At 48.4% G+C, this 23,379-nt stretch overlaps 1 protein-coding gene across 3 annotated transcripts in view; it reads left to right on the top strand.

The window, feature by feature from the left end:
- rab5b (RAB5B, member RAS oncogene family) overlaps positions 1 to 23,379 on the top strand; it is a 149,380-nt gene that overhangs the window by 81,721 nt on the left and 44,280 nt on the right. For all 3 annotated transcript variants that reach the window (XM_072479356.1, XM_072479342.1, XM_072479350.1), the window contains 2 exons: positions 11,324 to 11,475; positions 11,898 to 12,020. In XM_072479356.1, the coding sequence (XP_072335457.1) occupies positions 11,324 to 11,475; positions 11,898 to 12,020 (275 nt within the window). The remainder of the gene's footprint in view (positions 1 to 11,323; positions 11,476 to 11,897; positions 12,021 to 23,379) is intronic.

The following is a 23,379-nucleotide window of genomic DNA, read 5'->3' as shown; positions in this document are numbered from 1 at the left end:
GCCAATCACCAGACAGGACACCACCACTATGAAGCCAGAGGGCACTAGGTTTCCCGCTCTCTCTGGACCCAGCCACTGAGATAGTCAGAGTCCACGAGCTAGCAAGTGCAAACACCATGCGGTAGCTAGTAAGTCTGGTCAGGCTAGTTCAAGGTCTCCAGTCAGTTCAGTATAGTGTCGACCCACAATTAAATACGGATCATAGAATTTACAGTGCAGAAGGAGGCCATTCGGCCCATCGATTCTGCACCGGCTCTTGGAAAGAGCACCCTACCCAAGGTCAACACCTCCACCCTATCCCCATAACCCAGTAACCCCACCCAACACTACGGGCAATTTTGGACACGAAGGGCAATTTTTCATGGCCAATCCACCTAACCTGCACATCTTTGGACTGTGGGAGGAAACCGGAGCACCCGGAGGAAACCCACGCAGACACAGGGAGGATGTGCAGACTTCGCACAGAAGTGACCCAAGCCGGAATCGAACCTGGAACCCTGGAGCTGTGAAGCAATTGTGCTATCCACAATGCTACCGTGCTGCCCCTATGTTAGTATGTTCTATCGTTCTATGTATGTTAGTTCTATCGTTCAATAAAACCGTGTTAGATCTTCTCGCTACATCAAGTGCAGTCCACACCGAACCGACCTGCCTAACACATCACACACCCACTTCCCCAGATCAGCCCTACTTAAGCAAACACTCTATACAAGTCATAAACAACCCCCACAATAGCACAATGCAAGTTAAACAAGAAAAAAAGAGATAAAAAATAACAGGCACTCTTCAGTCCTTCCCATACAGACACAGAAAAAAATTGCACAAAGTTCCCCTGAAGCATCCATTTTAACCCAACCCTTTTAACTGTTTTCTTTATTAATATATCCCCCCCAGCCAACTCCAACTAAGCAAAGAGCCGAAACAGGAAACACTCAGGTACACCACTCAAAAAAAAAGATACGTCCCAAAACGGGAGAGACACCACATATACTTAAAAGCTCTAACTTGAGTCCAAACGTCCTCAGCTCAGGGCCAGCCATTGCTTCTTAACGAAGTCCATCGCCTCTTCGGGTTCCTTGAAATAGTGGTGCTGACCCTTATATGTAACCCACAGTCGCGCCGGAAAAAGCAGCCTGAATTTCACCTTGTTTTTATACAGTATCTCCTTCACCTGCCTGTAGCCTCCCCTCCTCCTGGCCACCTCCACACTCAAATCTTGGTACACACGCAGGGTGGTATTGTCCCAAATACAGATTTGTGTGCTCTTTGCCCATTGCAGCACCCGTTTCTTGTCCAGGTACCTGTAAAAGCATACCACCATTGCTCGTGGGGGACCCCCTTGTCGCGGCTGCCTCACCTGCACTCTGTGTGCCCTGTCCACCCCACCGGCGGGCGCGGGAACACCTCGTTCCCCAGCAACTTCTGAAACATATCCTCTACATATGCGGCAGTGTCTAACCCCTCTGCCCCCTCCGGGAGGCCCACAATTTTCATGTTCTGCTGGCGAGATCTGTTGTCCAGGTCCTCCAGCCTTTCCAGAAGCACTTTTTGCAGGTCCCTCAGCCTCCGAATTTCCACATCCGCCCCCGTTTGAAAGTCAGCCTGCTCCTCCACAGACTTCTCTAACTGCTGGAGCTTCTCAGCCTGATCATCCAGCCTTTTTCCCATCCGATCAATCGACTTCTGAAGCGGCTCCAAGTTGTCACGCTTGAAAGCCAAAAAGCCCTCCTCCATAGTCTGCAGCAGCTGCTCCATTGTGGGCTGGGCTGTCGGCTCCTTGCTCTGAACACCAGCCATGCTGGTCTCGATCTCACAGCCTCCACTGTGCCCTTGACTCTTTTTTTTTTTTTTAAAAATGTTTATTCAGATTTTCCAACAAAATGTTAGCAAACCCTCCCCCAATAACAAAAAGAAAAAAGAACACAAACACAACAATCGGAAATAATACAAAACTTATACATTGGGTTTCCCCCGTATATAGCAACACCCCCCCCCCCCCCCCCCCCCGCCAATGACATTCAAAAGTACCCTTGGGGAAGCCCCCCCACCACCACCCAAATACCCCCCTCGAAGGAGACCCCCCCCACCACCACCCTTGCTGCTGACCTCCTCCTAACGCTCCGCGAGATAGTCTAGGAACGGTTGCCACCGCCTGAAGAACCCCTGCACAGACCCTCTCAAGGCAAACTTTATCCTCTCCAGCTTAATGAACCCTGCCATGTCATTCATCCAGGCTTCCACACTAGGGGGCTTCGCGTCCTTCCATAATAGCAAGATCCTCCGCCGGGCTACCAGGGATGCAAAGGCCAGAACACCAGCCTCTTTCGCCTCCTGCACTCCCGGCTCGTCCGTTACCCCAAATAGTGCCAACCCCCAACTCGGCTTGACCTGGACTTTCACCACCTTGGACATAGTCCTCGCGAAACCCCTCCAAAACCCATCCAGTGCTGGGCACGACCAGAACATATGGACGTGATTCGCCGGACTTCCCGAGCACCTCCCACACCTGTCCTCCATCCCAAAGAACCTACTCAACCTCGCCCCTGTCATATGCGCTCTATGAGTAACCTTAAATTGTATTAAGCTGAGCCTGACGCAAGAGGAAGAGGAGTTAACCCTACTCAGGGCATCAGCCCACAGATCCTCATCTATCTCCTCCCCAAGCTCCTCCTCCCACTTGCCCTTTAACTCCTCTACCGAGGCCTCCTCCTCTTCTTTCATCTCCTGATAGATCGCCGAAACCTTGATCTTCGACCCATACACCTGAAATCACCCTGTCCTGGATCCCCTGTGCCGGGAGCAACGGGAATTCCCTCACCTGCCGCCTCACAAATGCCCTCACTTGCATATACCTGAACGTATTTCCTGGGGGTAACCCAAACTTCTCCTCCAGCGCCTCTAGGCTCGCAAATGTCCCATCTATAAACAGGTCCCCCATTCTTCTAATCCCTGCCCGATGCCAGCTCCAAAACCCCCCATCCATCCTTCCCGGGACGAACCGATGGTTCTCCCGAATCGGGGACCAAACCGAGGCTCCCACCTCGCCCCTATGCCGTCTCCACTGCCCCCAGATCTTCAACGTTGCCGCCACCACCGGACTCGTGGTGTACCTTGTCGGCGAGAGCGGCAGCGGTGACGTCACCAGCGCCTTCAGGCTCGTGCCCCTGCAGGACGCCACTCTTCCACGCTGCCCCCTCTCCCTCTATTACCCACTTACGGATCATTGCCACGTTAGCTGCCCAATAATAGCCGCATAGATTCGGCAGCACCAGCCCTCCCTATCCCTGCTACGCTCCAGAAACACCCTCTTTACCCTCGGGTCTTATTTGCCCACACAAAACCCATGATGCTCCTACCTACCCGTTTAAAAAAGGCCTTGGTAATCATAATGGGAAGGCACTGGAACACAAAGAGAAACCTCGGGAGGACCATCATTTTAACCGACTGTACCCTGCCCGCTAGCGAGAGTGGCAGCACATCCCATCTTTTGAAATCCTCCTCCATCTGCTCCACCAACCACGTCAAATTGAGCTTGTGCAGGGCCCCCCAATTCCCAGCCACCTGGATTCCCAAGTACCGAAAGTTCCCTTCCGCCTTCTTCAATGGTAGGTCGTCTATCCCCCTTCCCTGGTCCCCTGGATGCACCACAAAGAGCTCACTTTTCCCTACGTTGAGCTTATAGCCCGAGAACTCCCCAAACTCCCTTAGGATCCGCATGACCTCCACCATCCCCTCCACTGCATCTGCCACATACAGCAACAGGTCGTCCGCATACAGTGACACGTGATGTTCCTCTCCCCCTCGGACCAATCCCCTCCATTTCCTGGACTCCCTCAGTGCCATGGCCAAAGGCTCAATTGCCAATGCAAACAACAAGGGGGACAGGGAACACCCCTGCCTCGTCCCTCGGTACAGCCGAAAGTACTCCGATCTCCGCCGATTCGTAGCCACACTCGCCACCGGGGCTCTATATAGCAGCCTGACCCAGCTGATGAACCCCTCCCCGAACCCAAACCTCCGCAACACTTCCCATAGATACTCCCACTCCATCCGGCCGAAGGCCTTCTCCGCGTCCATAGCTGCCACTACCTCCGCTTCTCCCTCCACCGATGGCATCATAATCACGTTGAGGAGCCTCCGCACATTAGTGTTTAGCTGCCTGCCCTTTACAAATCCCGTCTGATCCTCATGGATCATCCCCGGGACACAGTCCTCAATTCTCGTAGCCAGCACTTTTGCCAGCAACTTAGCATCCACATTGAGGAGCGAGATCGGTCTATACGACCCACATTGCAGTGGGTCCTTGTCCCCCTTCAGGATCAGAGAGATCAGCGCCTCGGACATTGTCGGGGGCAAGGCCCCCCCCTCCCTTGCCTTATTGAAAGTCCTCACTAGCAACGGGCCTAGCAGGTCCACGTATTTCCTGTAAAGCTCGACCGGGAACCCATCTGGCCTCGGGGCCTTCCCCGCCTGCATGTTCCCCAATACTTTAACCAGCTCCTCCAACCCAATTGGCACCCCTAAACCAGCCACCTCCTGCTCCTCCACCCTCGGGAACCTCAGTTGATCCAAAAATCGTCGCATCCCCTCTTCCCCCACTGGGGGCTCAGATCTGTACAGCTCCTCATAGAAGTCCTTGAATACCTCATTTACTCTCACCTCACTCCGCACTGTATTCCCCCCGCTATCCTTAACTCCACCTATCTCCCTCGCTGCCTCCCTCTTACGAAGCTGGTGTGCCAGCATCCGGCTCGCCTTCTCCCCATACTCTTACGTCGCCCCCTGTGCTTTCCTCCACTGTGCCTCTGCTTTCCCTGTGGTCAACAGATCAAACTCCGTCTGGAGGCTTCGACGCTCTCTGAGTAGTCCCTCCTCGGGGGCCTCTGCCTATCTCCTGTCCACCCTTAAGATCTCCCCCAACAACCTCTCCCACTCGCTACCCTCTCTCTTCTCCCTGTGGGCCCTAATGGAGATTAACTCTCCCCTGACCACCGCCTTCAACGCCTCCCATACTACCCCCACCTGCACCTCTCCATTGTCATTGGCCTCCAAATATCTCGATGCACTCCCGCACACCACCTCATCCGCCAATAATCCCACTTCAAGACGCCACAGCGGGCGCTGATCCCTCTCCTCTCCTATCTCCAGCTCCACCCAGTGCGGGGCGTGGTCTGAGATGGCTATGGCCGAATACTCCGTTCCCTCCACTTTCAGGGTTAGCGCCCTACTCAAAACAAAAAAATCTGTCCGGGGGTAGGCTCTATGTACATGGGAAAAGAATGAGAATTCCCTGGCCAGGGGCCTAGCAAACCTCCATGGATCCACTCCCCCCATCTGGTCCATAAACCCCCTAAGCACCTTGGCCGCAGCCGGCCTCTTCCCCGTCTTGGACCTAGAGCGATCCAATGCTGGATCCAGCACCCTGTGGAAACCCCCCCCCCCATTATCAAGCTTCCTACCTCCAGGTCTGCAATCCGACCCAGCATGCGCTTCATAAATCCGGCATCATCCCAGTTTGGGGCGTATACGTTTACCAGTACCACCCGCACCCCCTGCAACCTACCATTCACCATCACGTATCGACCTCCATTATCCAGTACAATATTCTTGGCCTCAAGCGACACCCGCTTCCCCACCAGTATTGCAACCCCTCTGTTCTTCGCATCCAGCCCCGAATGGAATACCTGTCCTACCCATCCCTTTCTCAGCCTGACCTGATCTGCCACCTTCAAATGTGTCTCCTGAAGCATGACCACGTCTGCCTTCAGTCCCTTTAAGTGCGCGAACACTCGGGCCCTCTTAACCGGCCCATTCAGGCCCCTCACATTCCAAGTTATCAGCCGGATTGGGGGGCTGCCCCCCCCCGCCGACTAGCCATCTCCTTTTCTAGGCCAGTCACGTGCCTACGCCTCCCGCACCCTCCAGTCCCCCAGACGGCAGACCCCCACCCCGACCACCTCTCCTATTTCCAGTTCCCTTTTGGCCAATGCAGCAGCAACCCTATACCCTATACCCCACCCACCCCGCTAGATCTGTATGTAGCTCTTTTGCTCCCCCCATAACACTCCCGTAAGTCAGCTGACTCCTGCTGACCCTGGCGCTTCCATCGACCCCCCCAGTGTGGGAGTCCCCCCTCCCCCTCCTCCCTGGCAGTCAGTGTGAGCTCCAGTACCGCTCCCCCCACCACCCCCCCCCCCTCCGACCCCCACCTCCGTCCTCCCCTAGCGCGGGAAAAGGCCTGCGCTTTCCTGAGCCGGCCCCGCCCCCTCTGGCGCAGCTCCTTTTGCGGCCTTATCTCAATTCCCCATCCCTGGGCCTCACCTCCCTCCAACACCGACGCCCACACTCTGCCACAGTCTCCCCATCAAATCCCTTCACCCATCCCCATCCAGCCCCCAACCAAGGGAACATTCCCTACACGTAGTATATATATATATATATATATAAAGCAAACACCCCCCCCCCCCCCCCAACAACAAACCCTCAATTTGAGTCCAACTTTTCAGTCTGTATAAAGCTCCAAGCCTCCTCAGGCGTTTCAAAATAGTGGTGCCGATCCTGGAATGTAACCCACAATCGCGCTGGCTGCAGCATACCGAACTTCACCCCTTTCCGATGGAACACCGCCTTAGCCCGATTAAAGCCAGCTCTCTTCTTGGCCACCTCTGCACTCCAGTCCTGGTAGATTCGGATCTCTGTGTTTTCCCACCTGCTGCTCCGCTCTTTCTTGGCCCATCTCAAGACACACTCTCTGTCCATAAAGCGGTGAAACCTCACTACTTCAGCCCTTGGCGGCTCGTTGGCCTTGGGTCTCCTTGCCAGGACCCGGTGCACCCCATCCAGCTCCAGGGGCCTCGGGAAGGCTCCCGTGCCCATCAGCGAATTGAGCATCGTGCTCACATATGCCCCGGCATCGGGCCCCTCCACTCCTTCAGGGAGACCCAGAATCCGAAGATTCTTCCTCCTCGACCTATTCTCCAGGTCCTCAAATCTCTCTGCCCACCTCTTGTGCAGCGCCTTGTCTGCCGCCACCCTCACCGCCAGGCCCAAGATCTCGTCCTCGTTCTCCGAGGCTTTTTGCCGCACCTCTCGGATCGCCGCCCCTTGGGCCTTCTGGGTCTCCACTAGCTTTTCAATCGCCGCCTTCATTGGCACCAGCATTTCGGTTTTCAGCTCCTCAAAGCAGCGTCTAAGAAACCCCTGCTGCTCCTGCGACCACTGCGCCCATGCTTCTTGGTCTCCACCCGCCGCCATCTTGCTTTTTCTCCCTCTCACTTTTCGCTGCTCCTAGATCCCTTTCTTCACCGCTCCAGTCCTGGTCCAATCCATATACTGTCGGGGGGGACCTTTCTGTCACCTTCCCACACTGGAAGCCGTCGAACAAGTGCCGTTGGGGCCCCTCTAGAGAGCCCAAAAGTCCGTTCCCGGCGGGAGCTGCCGAACGTGCGACCTATCCAGGCATGGCCGCAACCGGAAGTGACTGTGCCCTTACTCGACCACTTCTGCTGTTGACCGTCCCCCCGGCTTCATAGGTCCATACAATTCTGTATGGGTCCAGTGCCTGAGTACTATTGTTTTCCAGTTCCGCGCTCAAAAGCGCAAAATAGTCAGGGGAAATGGTCCAAAAGTCCGACCGAAACGGGAGCCACCAAATGTGCAACCTACTCCCTCATAGCCGCCACCGGAAGTCCTGAATTCCCAACTTTAATTATTTTAATTATTAGGATTTGAGTATTGGAATAGGGATGTTTTACTGCAATTGTATAGGGCGTTGGTTAGACCACACCTGAGTATTTTGTGCATTTTTGGTGCCCTTATTGGAAGGAAGAAGTTCCTGCTGTGGAGGGAGTGCAGCTAATGGTTACCAGGCTGACTCCTGGGATAGCGGGACTTTCATATGAGGAGAGATTAAATCGGTTAGGTTTATATTCATTGGAGTTTAGAAGAGTGAGATGGGATCTCATAGAAACTTAGAAAATGTTAACATGATCAGATAGAGTAGATTCGGAAAGAATGTTCCCTATGGTGGGGGAGTCCAGAACTAGGGGTCAAAGTTTGAGGATAAGGGATAAACCGTTTAGGACTGAGGTGAGGAGAAATTTCTTCACCCAGAGAATGGTGAATCTGAGGAATTCACTACCACAGAAAGTAGTTGAGGTCAAAACATTGTGTGATTACAAGAAGGAATTAGATATAGCTCTTGGGGCTAAAGGGATGAAGGGGTATGGGAGGAAGGTGGGAACAGGATATTGAATTTGATGATAATGAATGGTGGAGCAGACTCGAAGGGCCGAATGGCCTACTCCTATTTTCTATGTATGTTTCTGTATTTTTCTAAGCATGGTTGAGGAAAACAAGCTAAATGTAGAGGAGCATAGCAACCAGACTACAGGTAGTTTGAGTAGAGAGCTAATCAAGCCACAGCATAGTTGTGAGAGGAGAGAAAATTATGAACAAAAGAGATTGGTGAAAAATTGGATTCGCAGAGTTGCCAACTAGCATGGATTTTCTGTATTTTATACGGAAAATCCGCTCAAATATGGAAGAACACTTTCTCTCATTGCAATAAGGAAAAGGAGATAGCTGATTTGCAAGCCACCTCCCAAAATGCGTTATTTAGTTTCCTTGGTGACAGGGCCCCATGCAGAGGACCCTCCCGCACTCCTCTCCGCCCCGCACACTACAGCGCATGCGTGTCTCCGCTGTTAGTGTGCGGAGAGGAGAGGAGGCGGGGCCCTGTCGCCAAGGGAACGATTACGCACCTCGATGCCTCATGTGCGAGACTGCGCAAAGGTTAGGATCACCAGACACTGACCTTCGCGCAGTCTCTGAGGCATCGAGGTGCCTGGATTTTATTGGGATTTTTAAAATCACGTTGAGGGAAGGTGGACTACAGTTAGTAGACTCAACACGAGCTCTATCACTGATCTTTGTAGAGCACTGTTTAAAGAAACGAAAGTGCTGGAAATACTCAGGTCAGGCAGCATCAATGGGGAGAGAAGCAGAGTTAACATTTCAGAATTGTTGAAAGGTCATTGATCTGAAATTTTAATTCTACTTCCCCCTTTCTATACTGATGGAAGGCAGCTGATAATACATTGCGCATTAAGTTTCAACAGGATTCAGTTCATAAAGTCTTGTACTTGTTGAACTGCGCTTTTTGCTGTGAGCATGAAATAATGCTGAAAAAGTAAACCTGAATCATCATGCATCTGTTTAACCATACCTTCTGCTTTATACTGTGTGGCCATTTTCTTTGTGCTCTTTTACCTTCACTATCATAAACTCTAATTTGAATATCAAATCAATTAGTGTTACTTCATTAAAATATTTTTTGAAAGAAAGAAATGCACTGAACTACTTTTGTCTATATACAGTTTCTTGTAAGAATTCAAGAAAGTTAATCAAGCGTTCAGGACAATTTTGAACTTCTTGTAAAAAGGCGAATGTTTTGTTCACATTTTTCAGTCTTAGATTTATTGAATGTTTGAAACTTAATTTGAAAACACACTCATGATGTTGTGCATGTATGAAGCATTGGATTTGCATTTTCCATTTGTGTTTTGGATTTGTGCAATAAAGGTGTAACGCTATGCTTCAGAGTGTTGCCATTTTTCCTTTGAAATGAAAATACCGATTTTACTGCCAAAATAGTGATTTTTGGTATCTGGAATACTGATTTCTGTTGGGAAAAGTTGGCAGCTCTGGATTAGAGTCGGAGAAGAAAGGTTTGGAAGCAGAGCGAGTGATGTGGGAGAGAGCATGTTCTGTTTTGATGATCATGCTAACCGCTACCCAATAGCAATAGTGGTGTTAGTGTTGTGTTAGAGGTGCTGTGGCAACATTTACATGCATGTTGTGGTCTGGAGCTGTGGATAGTGATGGTACAGGCTCCAATTTATTTCCTCTGGGTACTCCAGTTTCCTCCCACAGTCCAAAGATGTGTAGTTTAGGTAGATTGGCCATGTTAAATTGCCCCTTAGTGTCCAAAAGATTAGATGGGGTTACTGGGTTTCTGATGGAAGGGTTGCAGGGATAGGGTGGAGGCGTGGGCTTAAGTAGGGTGCTCTTTCCAAGGGCAGGTGCAGACCTGATGGGCCAAATGGCCTCCTTCTGAACTGTAAGTTCTATGATTCTACTAAACTAATTTACATTGTTCTTGACTGCAGGATATGCACTAGTGAGCATGATTGGGAGACGAGGGAAAATCTTTACCTAATGCTAGTGACTTTGGAATGGAAACATACTGTGATTATGTTTGTGACTTAAATTAATAAGCATGAGAAGTGAAATACCCTCAGTAATGATTTCCATCACTTGGATTACTGGATCACAGTCTTCAACTTTGAATATCGGGGATTTTACTTTCCCAATAAATTAATTTTAAATTCAAATTAGCATTGATCAAAACCCAATTTGCAAGATACTGCCAAGGATGAAAATACATGGTAAAATAAGTTAGGAACTAGTGACTATGTCACTCTGGAAGGTTAGGTTTAAAAAACCCAGAAGGTTAAAAGTGGAAAGGAAAATCTAAGGCACGTAAGGAGCAGTTATTATTTTATTCCTATATGTTAAGATGCTGGAGCTGTGGTTACTTTTGCTGGTGGTTAAATGTCAAAAATAGTAAAAATGCTAAATTGTTTCCAGGGAAGAAGAGCTCTGTCTCCAAGATATTGAGGTTTAATAACTGTCCCTTTTTACAAACAAACCCATTTGGCAAAGGAATTTCAACTAAATACAGTTTATAATATAAAACTAGAACTCTTCAGAAGGAGGGAAAGGGGTTGAATAATTACAAAAAAGGAGTAGATGAATTGATAAAGGAAATGGTGATGATGTGGAAGATAGTGGAAAAATCAGTCTTTACGCGAGCACCCACCTGTTTTGGGGTCTTGCAACAGTTGTAACTTGCTATGGGCTCAAAGCTGTAACCTTCTGGTTAACAGACTACTAGCATTGTCACCTGAGCCAAGCTAATAGGAAAGAGATGATCTGAATTGAATACATGAGAAAATAGATTAGAAAATTCATCTTTTGGGAGATTGTGTTTCAAATGGGGCAAATCTTCAAAATCTTAGTAGTACTATGCAACATTCCATTGTGCTGCAATGTTTTTTGTTTCTGGTGCATAATTGATCATATGGGACTGTGACAGTATTGACTCAGAACCCCACCAAGTTGCATTGCAAAAAACATAGGTTTGCATTTGTAGCTTGACAAGGAGGAGCAACAAATACCATTTTTGAGCCCGGTAAACAAGCTCTAAGGAACATTTGTTTGATTGCATAAAATTCATCAATTTTTTGCTTTTATTTTGCAGCTGCTTTTCTTGCTCAGTCCGTCTGTCTGGATGACACAACAGTGAAATTTGAGATTTGGGATACTGCTGGTCAGGAACGTTACCACAGTTTAGCACCAATGTATTACAGGGGGGCCCAAGCTGCCATTGTGGTTTTTGATATCACAAAACAGGTAACAGTAGTTATTGCAATTTAACCCCAAATATTTCCTGGAAGGATTTGTGATGTTTGAGTTTTAAAATATATACTGTCAGAACTTGAGTCAGGGAGTTTCAGATTTACCAAGTAACAGGAATTAACCGTTCCTATTTAAATGTAAAAATATCATATATAAAAGCTCAGGTTTGGCATTCCAATCATGTTAAAGTGCTTAAGTAAAAAGGGACCGTGAAAATTCATAGGTAACAAAGGAGTAGCATTGTCGATTAAGAATAAAACATAAAATGCTGGAAAACTCAGCAGGTCTGGTAGTATCTGTGAAGAGAGAAAAAGTTTCAAGCCGAATATGACTTTTCTTCAGAACTTCAGTTCTATACTGAGAGATATTTTTACTAAATAGCATTTATTCATTTGCTTTTTTTTTGTTTTGTTTAGGAAACATTTGATAGAGCAAAAGCATGGGTAAAAGAGCTACAGAGACAAGCCAGTCCTAATATAGTGATAGCCTTGGCTGGCAACAAAGCTGATCTGGCAGATAAACGAATGGTGGAATATGAGGTAATGATTAATAACAATGTACATTTATACAGCACCCCTTGCATAAAATGTCACAGGTTCTTTATGTGGAGAGACAAACATTCTGCTGGAGACGAGAAAGGTTTCTGGGTAGTGGGGTTTGAGCACCTTGAAATTCAGTACCTGGGGAGCCAGTAAATCTGAACAGAGGTAATGGATGGGTGTGTGGAATTTTTGGTGAGAGGATGCAAACTGCACAGATTTAGATGAAAGGTGGAAAACAGGAACCTGGCAAGGATAACATTGGCGTTATCAATCCTGGTGAGCTATGTTTTATGATTTTTGCAACATTTTGGCTAAAGAAGTTGGGGGAGGTGTTGTAATAATCTTTATTAGTGCCACAGGGAGGCTTACATTAACACTGCACTGAAGTTACTGCAAAAATGCCCTAGTCGCCACACTCCGGCACCTGTTTGGGTACACTGAGGGAGAATTCAGAATGTCCAAATCACCTAACAGCACGTCTTTCGAGATTTGTGGGAGGAAACCAGAGCACCCGGAGGAAACCCACGCAGACACTGGGAGAATGTGCAGACTCCGCACAGACAGTGACGCAAGCCAGGAATCGAACCTGGGACCCTGGCGCTGTGAAGCAACTGTACTAACCACTGTGCTACCATGCCGCACCATGGCAGAGCATCATGGAGTACTTTACCTGCTTAAGTTTCCTTTGTGTACATAAATAATGTATTGTCACTATTCATTATATAGTTTTGAAAAGTAAAATGACAATGTACAGAGGTTTTGCTGTTTAAAAAAAGGCATTTTTTGTCAGATTTTCACCTTCCACTCATCAGGACAGTTCACAAGAATAATAAATCAGGGGAAACAACAAATGTAGACTATATGACTCTGCAAGCATGATGCTGAACTAGGTTACATCAAAGATATCTTGTGAGATAAAGGCTAAGATAATTCGCACTGTATATTGCGCAAACCCATGGATGGGCCTAAGGCTGTCACTTTCGGCCCTGAAAAGTGCCTCATCTACCTTGGGTCTCCCTGGAAGCAAGGTGTCTTAAAGAATTTTGCAACAGGTGTAGCTAGCTGATTGATGCTGCTACTATGCAGGAGCAACACGAGTGGTATTCACCACTAACAGGATGCTACTGTCAAGCCACAAAGACATTCTTCCTGAGTTGCAAATGAATAATGTGATAGCACGGTAGCACAGTGGTTAGCACTGTTGCTTCACAGCGCCAAGGACCCGGCTTCGATTCCCAGCTTGGGTCACTGTCTGTGCAGAGTCTGCACGTTCCCCCCGTGTCTGCGTGGGCTTCCTTCGGGTGCTTTCGTTTCCTCCCACAAGACCCAAAGACATGCTTGTTAGGTGAATTGGATATTCTGAATTCTCCCTTCTGTACCTGAACAGGTGCCGTAGTGTGGCGATTAGGGGATTTTCACAATAACTTCATTGCAGTGTTAATGTAAGCCTACTTGTGACACTAATAAAGATTATTATTATATGAATTTCAGTGCCAGTGTAATACTAGGTAGTAGGTTGTATGTCTCTAAAAGTCTTTTTTTCAGCAATAAAGATCTGTACTGCCAAAGGACTATTTATAAGAATATATCTTCAAAATAGGTAGATCCAATGTGGACTATTGACTCATCTTTCACTTCAGTAAATTCCATTTATTGCTGAAGTTATAATAGGTTATATTGCTTCAAATTACATTTGCAATAGTAGCCTGGAGTCAAAAGCTTTCAGATGGCAGGAACTTATCTCCTAGCACTTTTCCTCAGGGAAGGATTTAGATCAGGAGCTCAAAGGGAACACTGACAAGTTGTCCACTGTGCAAGGCATGGCTGAATGCTTTTTTGATTGCACTGATGGAAGACCTTGATTCCTGTAAGATAATGAAGGTGACCCGAGTCCTCTAGAAATCAAATTGGGAAGGAGATCCTCCCTGATAATAAACCATTAATGAAGCTACTACCAGATTTTTGATGTTTCCATCAATGACAAAGAGCCTCAGTACTTAAAGTCATTCCCATCGTTCCTCTCTTGTGATATTAGAAATTTACAATCCAGTGACAACATGAGTGAGTGTGGTTATACTGATGTGTACAGAAATCTTCCTTCAAAATTAAGATTGTAGAGCATGCTATTCCTGTGTAATACCATTTTGAGCTTTATCCTGGGGTAATCAATGTCTTGTAATTTAGCAACTGTTGAGTCAACACACATTACACTAATGATGACATTCACACATTTTATTCTCTTACTATGAGCCACTATCGGCACCCTTTTTAGCCTTAATCATGCCTATTTACGTTCCTCTTCTGTCCTCGACATTGTTGTCTGTCTCCACCTATTGGTGGCCCCTATCCAGCTTCCCCCCCCTCTCCCTGCAGTATAAATCTGACTCCATTTCCAGTCCTCTATGGCTTTGACAGAGTCATCCAGACTCGAAACATTAGCTCCCTTTTCTCTCCACAGATGCGAGGCCTGGATAGAGTGGACGTGGAGAGGTTGTTTCCACTTGTAGGAAAAATCTAGAAGCAGGGGACACAATCTCAGGGACAATCCTTTAAAACAGAGATGAGGAGGAATTTCTTTAGCCAGAAGGTGGTGAATCTATGAAACTCTTTGCCGCAGAAGGCTGTGGAGGCCAAATCACTGAATGTCTTTAAGACAGATATAAATAGGTTCTTGATTCACAAGGGGATCAGGGGTTATGAGGACAGGGCAGGAGAATGGGGATCAGAAAAATATCAGCCATGATTGAATGGTGGAGCAGACTCGATGGGCCGAGTGGCCTAATTCTGCTCCTATGTCTTATGATCTTATGCTGTCAGACCTGCTGAGATTAATTGTCCAGTATTTTCAGTTTTTGTTTCAGATCCCAGCATCCACAGTAATTTAGTTTTACACTAATGACGATGATGTATATGATCTTAAATTATTTGAATTCTAAAAAATCGTGACCCTTTTTGGTTGGAAAAAAAATATTGATTATCGGAGATGCAGAACCATTGTTCGAACTACAGAAGTTTGACATTCATATTGTCACTGCAGCTAGGCCTAGAACTTTGTAAATTCAAGACTCCTATGTGAGAGTTTAATTGCAGTGCACATAAAATATGAAAATGGGAAAGATGAAGACATTTGTGAATGATACTTAGGCTAGGCATATAACTTTTGAATTTAGTCTTAAAGGATCTCATCCAGAAAGCTTGTTGGTGAAAGATAGAACTGAAGCTGATAAGACTATACGACTTAGGAACAGAAGTAGGCCATTTAGCCCATCAAGTCTGCTCCGCTATTCAATGAAATCATGACTGATCTTATGTGATACTCCTCAACTCCACTTTCCTGCCGTATCCCCGTAACCCTTGATTCCCTTACTGATTAAAAATATGTCTACCTCAACCTTGAACCTACTTAATGACCCAACCTCTGTAGCTCTCTGCAGGAACAAATTCCACAGATTCACTACACGCTGAGAGAAGAAATTCTTCCTCCTCTCTGTCTTGAATGGGTGACCCGTTAATCTTTATATAATTTTATTTATGTACAGAGCTATATATTACAAGCATACATTTCCTAATCAAATAACCAATCTTTGTCTATTTGTAAGGGCTGAAGTGAATCACCAGTTAATGTCCACCCTTTGCTGGGCAATTAGGGGGTGAAGGCTAACACATCAGCCCCCTTCCCCTCCTGCAGCCCCAGCAGCTCCAAGGCGCCAAAAATCGCCACCAAGGGACACGCTGATACATTAAACTCCACTATCTCCGACAGGGCCTTGAACACCTCTTCCCAAAAGTCCTCCAGTTTCTCTCACCCCCAGAACATATGGGCGTGGTTCACCGGACCGCACCCACACTTCCCACAGCGATCCGCCACCCCAGGGAAGAACCCCCTCATCCAGGCTCGTGCCATACATACCCAAAGCGTCACCTTGAATTGAATGAGACTCCCTTTCGCACATGAGAACGTCGCATTAACCCGGCACAATATCTCACTCTTTCTCTCCCACCCTTGTTCGGTCAACAGTTCTTCCCATCGGCCCTTGATCTTTTCCACTAACACCGTCTCTTTCTTTCTCAACCACCTATAAATCACTCAAATTCTCTCTCTCTTCTCTCTCCCCTCCGCCCCCGCCCCACATGTCTGGAGCTAATAGCTTCTCCAATAGTTTATACTCCGGTATTTGTGGGAAAGTGGGTCGCTCCTTCAGCACGTAGTCCTGAACCTGTAAGTATCGGAACTTGCTTCCTTTCGGTCACTTAAACTTCTCCTTAAGCCCCACCAAATATGCAAAATGTTTCCCTAAAAACAGATCCGTCACCCACCCTACCCAAGCCCTCTCCCACCTTTCATACATTGCTTTCAGCCATTCGAGCGCAAACCTATTATTCCCCCCCAACGGAGTCAGTAGTGACTCCTGCCCCAACTTAAAGTGCTTCCGTAATTGATTCCAAATCTTTATCGATGACACCACTACCGGGCTATTGGTATATTTCCCTGGAGCAAATGGAAGCGGGCAGTTACCATTTAAAAAAATATATATATTTTTTATTCTCCTTTTTCACATTTTATCCCAAATTTACACCCAACAATAAACAATAATCAGTAACTAATGTAATGTCAACCCCCATATCAATAACAACGATCCCATCCTCCTACCAAACCCCCAAACATTAGGCTGCATGTTAACAGAAACAAATGACAAAAAGGAATCAGGAATCACCCATAGTCACCATTAACACATACAGCCCCCCTCCCCCCAACCCTCCCAGCCCCCAACCCCCTTAATGTTCGATATGATCCAATTCTCGAAAGTGCATAAAGAATGATGCCCATAAATTGTAGAACCCCTCCATCCTTCCCCTCAGTTCAAATTTGAGCTTTACAAGCGTTAAGAATTCCAGCAGGTCCTCCCTGCCACGCCAGGGCACAGGGTGGAGAGATTGATCTCCACACTAATAGGATCCGCCGTTGGGCGATCAACGAGGCGAAGGCTACAACATCTGCCTCCGCACCCGTTTCCAACCCCTGCTGATCCGACACCCCGAATATGGCCTCCCGAGGGCCCGGGTCCAGTTTCACGTGTACCACTTTCGAAATTACCCTAAAAACCTCCTTCCAGTAATCCTCCAGCTTTGAGCAGGACCAAAACACATGAACGTGGTTTGCGGGGCCCTCCCGCAATGTTCACACACATCTTCTACCTCCTCAAAGAGCCAGCTCATCCTCGCCCTTGTAAGGTGTGCTCTATACATCACCTTCAGCTGTATCAGCCCCAACTTCGCACACGAGGTGGAGCCGTTCACCCTCCGGAGCACCAGAACCCCTCCTCCATACCCTCCCAACTCTTCCTCCCACTTTGCCTTGATCCCTTCTAGCGGCGCCTTCTCCTCCAAAATAGCCCCGTAAACTGTCTTCTCCAGTTTCCCTGTCGTCGCACCTCCTCCAGCAATGTAGAAGCCGGCTCTACTGGGAAGCTCTGTATCTCCTTTCTGGCAAAGTCTCGAACCTGCATGTACCTAAATATTTCTCCATGTTCCAGCCCATACTTCACCCCCAGCTCCTTCAATCCCGCAAAACGACCCCCAAGAAATAAATCTTTTAGTGTCCTAATTCCTTTCTCCTCCCATCTCTGAAAATTTCCATCCCACTTCCGTGGCTCAAATCTATGGTTCCCCCCGAATCGGCATTTCCATTGACCCTGCTCCCAACCCGAAGTGCTGTCAAAACTGCCTTCAAATTCTCAACGAAGCTATTACTACTGGACTCCCTGAGTATCTCCCCGGGGCCATCGGGAGCGGCGCTGTCGCTAGCGCCTTCAATCCCGACCCCCTACCTAAACTCGCCTCCATTCTGACCCATTGGTAGTCAATCCCTCTGACCCAGCTCCGTACCTTCTCCACATTCACCGCCCAGTAATAATGCATCAGGTTCGGAAGATCCAAACCCCCTGCCTGCCTGCCTCTCTGTAGTAGCACCTTTTTAATTCTGGCCACCTTCCCTCCCCATATGAACGAGGTAATCATCCCTTCAATCTCTCTAAAAAATGCCGTTGGCAGGAAAATCGGCAGGCATTGAAAAATATCAAGGAATCGTGGCAGCGCATTCATTTTAACCGCCTGTACCCAACCTGCCAGTGACAGAGGGAGATCATCCCACCTTGCCAGATCAGCTTTCACCCTCCCCACCAAACTAGAAATGTTGTACCTACGGGGGCCCCCCCAATCTCGAGCAACCTGCACCCCCAGGCACGGGGTGGGTACCATAGCCCTTAACTCAACCCCCTACAGGAGTCCTCATTCCGACCCCCCCTCTGCCCACCATTGTCTCACCTTCTCCATATTAGCTGCCCAGTAGGAGTGCAGCAGATTTGGAAGCTCTAACACCATTCGCCTTTTCCTCTGCAAAAGAGCCCTGCTAACCCTCGGTGCCTTGATTGCCCACACAAACTCAGAAATCAATCCGTCTCCCTTTTCAAAAAAATGCCTTGGGGAGGAAAATTGGCAGAGACTGGTAGATAAACTGGAACCAGGCAACACATTCATCTTAACAGCACCCTCAATGCCTACGACACTGGCAAGGGCGGCTTATCTCCTCAGATCCCCCTTAATCCCCTCCACCATACAATCAAAGAGTTTACAGTGCAGAAGGAGGCCATTTGGCCCATCGAGTCTGCACTGGCCCTTGGAAAGAGCACCCCAACTAAGCTCACACCTCCACCCCATCCTCAAGTAACCCCATCTAATCTTTTTGGACACTAAGGGCAATTTAGCATGGCCAATCCACCTAACCTGCACATCTTTGGATTGTGGGATGAAACCGGAGTACCCTGCGGAAACCCACGCAGACACTGGGAGAACGGCAGACTCCGCACAGACAGTGACCCAAGCCGGGAATCGAACCTGGGACCCTGGAGCTGTGAAGCAACTGTGCTAACCACTGTGCTACGTGCCGCCCCATTAAGTTTCACCTGTGCATAGTTACCTAATCATGCGCCACCTGAATCCCCAAATATCAGAACCTAATCTTAGTCACTCTAAATAGCAAAGCCCCAAGATTCATACTCCTCCCCAAGTCATTCACCGGGAAAACCTCACTCTTTCCCACATTCAATTCGTACCCAGAGAAGGCCCCGAATTACTCCAACAAGTTCAGATTTCTTCCCATGCTCTCCAACGGATCCGCCACATATAGCAACAAGTTGCCAGCATACAACATCTATGCTCCTTGACCCCCCCCTCGCAATCCCACGCCACTCCCCCTATGCCCGGCGTGCAGTCGCCAAAGACTCTTTATCACCAGTGCAAACAACAGTGGTGACAAACGGCACGCCTGCCTTGTTCCCCTCTGCAGCCTAAAGTACTTTGAATCCATGGAATTCTTTTGTACACTCGCAATGGGGGATGCGTAGAGTAGCGGACCCATGCCACAAATGTTGGCCCAATCCTAAACCTCCGCAAGGCTTCAAGGTGAGGAAGGAGCAGCGCTCCGAAAGCTAGTGATTCGAAACAAACCTGTTGGACTTTAACCTGGTGTTGTAAGACTTCTTACTGTGCTCACCTCAGTCCAACGCCGGCATCCTCACATCATGGCTTCCATTGACACCAGCACCTCTGGCACCCTGCTCCCTGACGGGTTCGTGACCACGTAGCCTCCAAATGTTGCTCGACAGCTGCCACTTCACGAACCCATCTGATCTTCTGATACCACCTCCAGCACAATCGCTCCAATCGCCTTGCCAGCAACTTCACCAATATTTTCACGTCCGTATTTGGCAAAGAAATGGGCCTGTATGACCCACAATCCAATGGATCCTTATCTTTCTTGGGAATCAAAGAAATCAATGTACCTGGCAACTCCCGCCTCTCCAGTGCCTCCTTAAACACACTGAGGAGGTGTGGGGCGAATTCCCCAAAAACATTTTGTAAAACTTGACTGGGTCCCGGCCCCTTCCCTGACTGTAACGACCCACCCTCCCCACTATCTCCTGCAACCCCAGTGCTTGCCACTTCTCCTTCCCCGTCTCTGGGAACTCCAACCCATCCAAGAAGCCGCTCATATTCTCTCTCTCTCTCCTCCAATCACTGTCCTAACCATCGACTTGGGCCTTGACCTGTCCACCCTCGGTTCCAGCACACATTAAAAGTTTCCCGCCATAATCAGCTTACGGGAATCCAAATCCGAAATGGACACTAAATATTTCTTAATAAAACCACATCGTCCCAGTTGGGTGAATACACATTGACCAGAATCAACGGCGTCCCCGCCAACACCCTACTCACCATTACAAACCAACCCCCAACTCTTGCACCTCCCACGATACTACAAATGTCACCGTTTTACAAAAGAGAGTCTCAACCCCCCCCCCTTGACTTGGAGTCGAACCCCAAGTGGACAATTTACCCAACCCTCTACTCCGTCACATCTGGTCCTTTACCCATATATGCATTTCCGCAGGAAATCTACATCTGCCTTTAGACTTTTTAAATGCGTGAATACCTTTGACCTTTTAACCAGCCCATTTAGCCCTCGGATATCTTACGTTACCACCCTCACCGGGGGCTTCCGCCCCATCCCCTTTGCTAACGTCTGCCATCATCCCCTAATATACCAGTCCACCAACCTGCTGTCCAAACCACGGCCCACACAAAATGGCCGCACCCTCCATCTTTCGCTCGGTCTATCTTGAATAAAACTGCGCCACAGCCCAGCCCCCTTTCCTCTGCCCTCTGGCTACCCACCGCAGCCCCCACCCCCACATTTCATCTGTTACTAGCATATCACACTAGCATGGCAGCCCCTACCTCGCGCCCCCCACTCCTGCAAAAATTTCCCTGGTAGGCCAAACGAACAGCCCCCTTAGCACTAGAAAGTGTACATAAAAGAAAACATCACACTTGCATACAAGAATCAACAACATGTTACAGATTCAATAAAACATGTCCCTGACAAATGGTAAATCATACGAAGCATCCCAACCCTAACTCTCTCCCAAACCATGGTCTCAGACAAAGCCTTTTCTGGCTTCTGAAACCTACGTTCCTTACCCTTGAACATTGCCCACAATGTGGCCGGGTACAACATCCCAAACTGAACCTTGCTCTGTAGAGCACTGCTTTAGTCCTGTTGAACCTCACCTGTCTCATGGCCAGGTTAGCCCCAATGTCTTGATATATTCAGACCCGATTCCCCCTCATCTTCACTCCCACGTTGCCGTGGCTCACCGTGATATCTTCTCTTTCTCTTTAAACTTTTACGCACATCCCGGGGCGGCTCCCCCGCCCTCTGCTTCTGTCTCAGGGACCGGCGGATCCGATCCACTTTGGGGGCCTTCTCAAATACCTTCTCATCCACGAGCATCTCAAACATCTTCATTTTAGCACAGGGCTAAATCACTGGCTTTGAAAGCAGGCCAGCAGCACGGTTCAATTCCCGTACCAGCCTCCCCAAACAAGCGCCGGAATGTGGCAACTAGGGGCTTTTCACAGTAACTTCATTTGAAGCCTACTTGTGACAATAAGCGATTTCCATTTCATTTCATTCATGTAGCCGGTGGCACTCGTCACCTCCACTCCCTCCAGCCGACTCAATATGCGCAGATTCTGCCACCTGATCAGATTCTCCTGGTCGTCGACCCTTGCCTGCAGCACCTTGCACATTTCTCTCAACGCCGACATCTCCGCTTCCAGGGATACGATTTGGTCGCTCTGGTCTGAGCTTGTCTTCTCCACTTCTTTTATCGTCGCACTCTGTATCTTCAGGTCCCTTCCACTCGCTCCAGACCCACAAGGAGGTACTACTGCTCCCCCAATCGTTCGCAACCATTCTCCCTGTATTTCCTTTTAAAAAATAAATTTAGAGTACCCAATTATTTTTTCCAATTAAGGGGCAATTTAGTGTGGCCAATCCACCTATCCTGCACATCTTTTGGGTTGTGGGGGCGAAACCCACGCAGACACTGGGAGAATGTCCAAACTCCACACGGACAGTGACCCAGGGCTGGGATTCGAACCCGGGTCCTCAGCGTCGTAGGCAACACTGCTAACCACTGTGCCACCGTGCTGCCCCTCCCTGTATTTCCTTGTGCTGTTGTCGAAACGTATCTTTAATGAAGCTCATAAGCTGCTCCATCAGAGATGTGGCCATCAACGATGTCCCATCCACTTCTGCCATCTTTCCCACTGGTGCTGCGCCACGAGGCTCCTTCAACTCCTGGGCTAGGGCTTTCACCAACTTCTGCTGGGTCTAGCACCTTGTCGTCATCCCACACTGGGGGAGAATCTACCATCCACCTCTCCTCACAATTTCACCCCTCGAATGGGCAGTAAGTTCCAAAACCATCACCTCCAAGCAGGAGTCACCCTATGTGCGAACGGTCAGACCAGCGCCGCCACCTGAAGTCATCCCTGGTATAATACCAGGGCTCCACATGTAAATAATTAAACAGTATGGTTGTGTTAACCGATTACAGTGGGGGTCTTAATGTTAATATGCCTGAACATAGAAAAATAGGAATTAGGAGCAGCACTAGATAATTCAGCCCCTCGAGCCTGCTCCGCCATTCAATCAGAGCATAGCTGATCTCTTCCTGGTCTCAAATCCACCTCCCACTGGTTGCCTATATCCCTTTAACCTGATTTTTTATATAATATTTTCATTCTCCTCCTCATTTTCCACTTTTTCATCAAATATACAACAAGCAAAAGATAACCAACAACAACAAATTCAATAGCAATCCCCAACCAGCATCCCATCAACATACAAACCCAAACATCACTCCTACATTCCAAATACAAAACAAGAAAGACCAAAAGAGAATCCACGGTCATCCCATACATAGTAAACAATATACTCAACCACCCCACCCCCCACCGATAGCACCCCTCCCTAATCTTCGATGGCATCCAATTCTTGAAAGTGCAAGATAAACAACGCCCATGAATTGTAGAACCCTTCCATCCTCCCCTCAACTCAAACTTCACCTTCTCGGTGTCAAAAATTCCAGCAGATTTTTCCCATCAAGTCGAAGCACAGGGCGGAGAAGCTGACCTCCACCCCAGCAGGACACGCCTGCAGCCGGGCTGTTGCGACACCTGAAAACCACTCCCGAAATGACCTTTAAAATCTCCCTCCAGTACCCCTTCAGTTTTGGGCAGGACCAAAACATGTGACAATGGTTTGCGGGGCTCCTCCCACAGCGCTCACACACATCCTCCACCCCCTCAAAGAGTTGTCTCATCCTCACCCCTTTGAGGTGCGCCCTATATACCACCTTCAACTGTATTGTTGCCTTTCCTGTGGCTCTGCTGTAACTACGGCAATCAGTGAGTTTGCCCTCCTTTCTTTTGATATCTATATTCTAAT

This window comes from Scyliorhinus torazame, chromosome 2, assembly GCF_047496885.1.
Source record: "Scyliorhinus torazame isolate Kashiwa2021f chromosome 2, sScyTor2.1, whole genome shotgun sequence".
NCBI lineage: Eukaryota > Metazoa > Chordata > Chondrichthyes > Carcharhiniformes > Scyliorhinidae > Scyliorhinus > Scyliorhinus torazame.
Note: the sequence above shows the minus strand (reverse complement) of the source record. Positions and strands in the feature narration are given on the sequence as shown.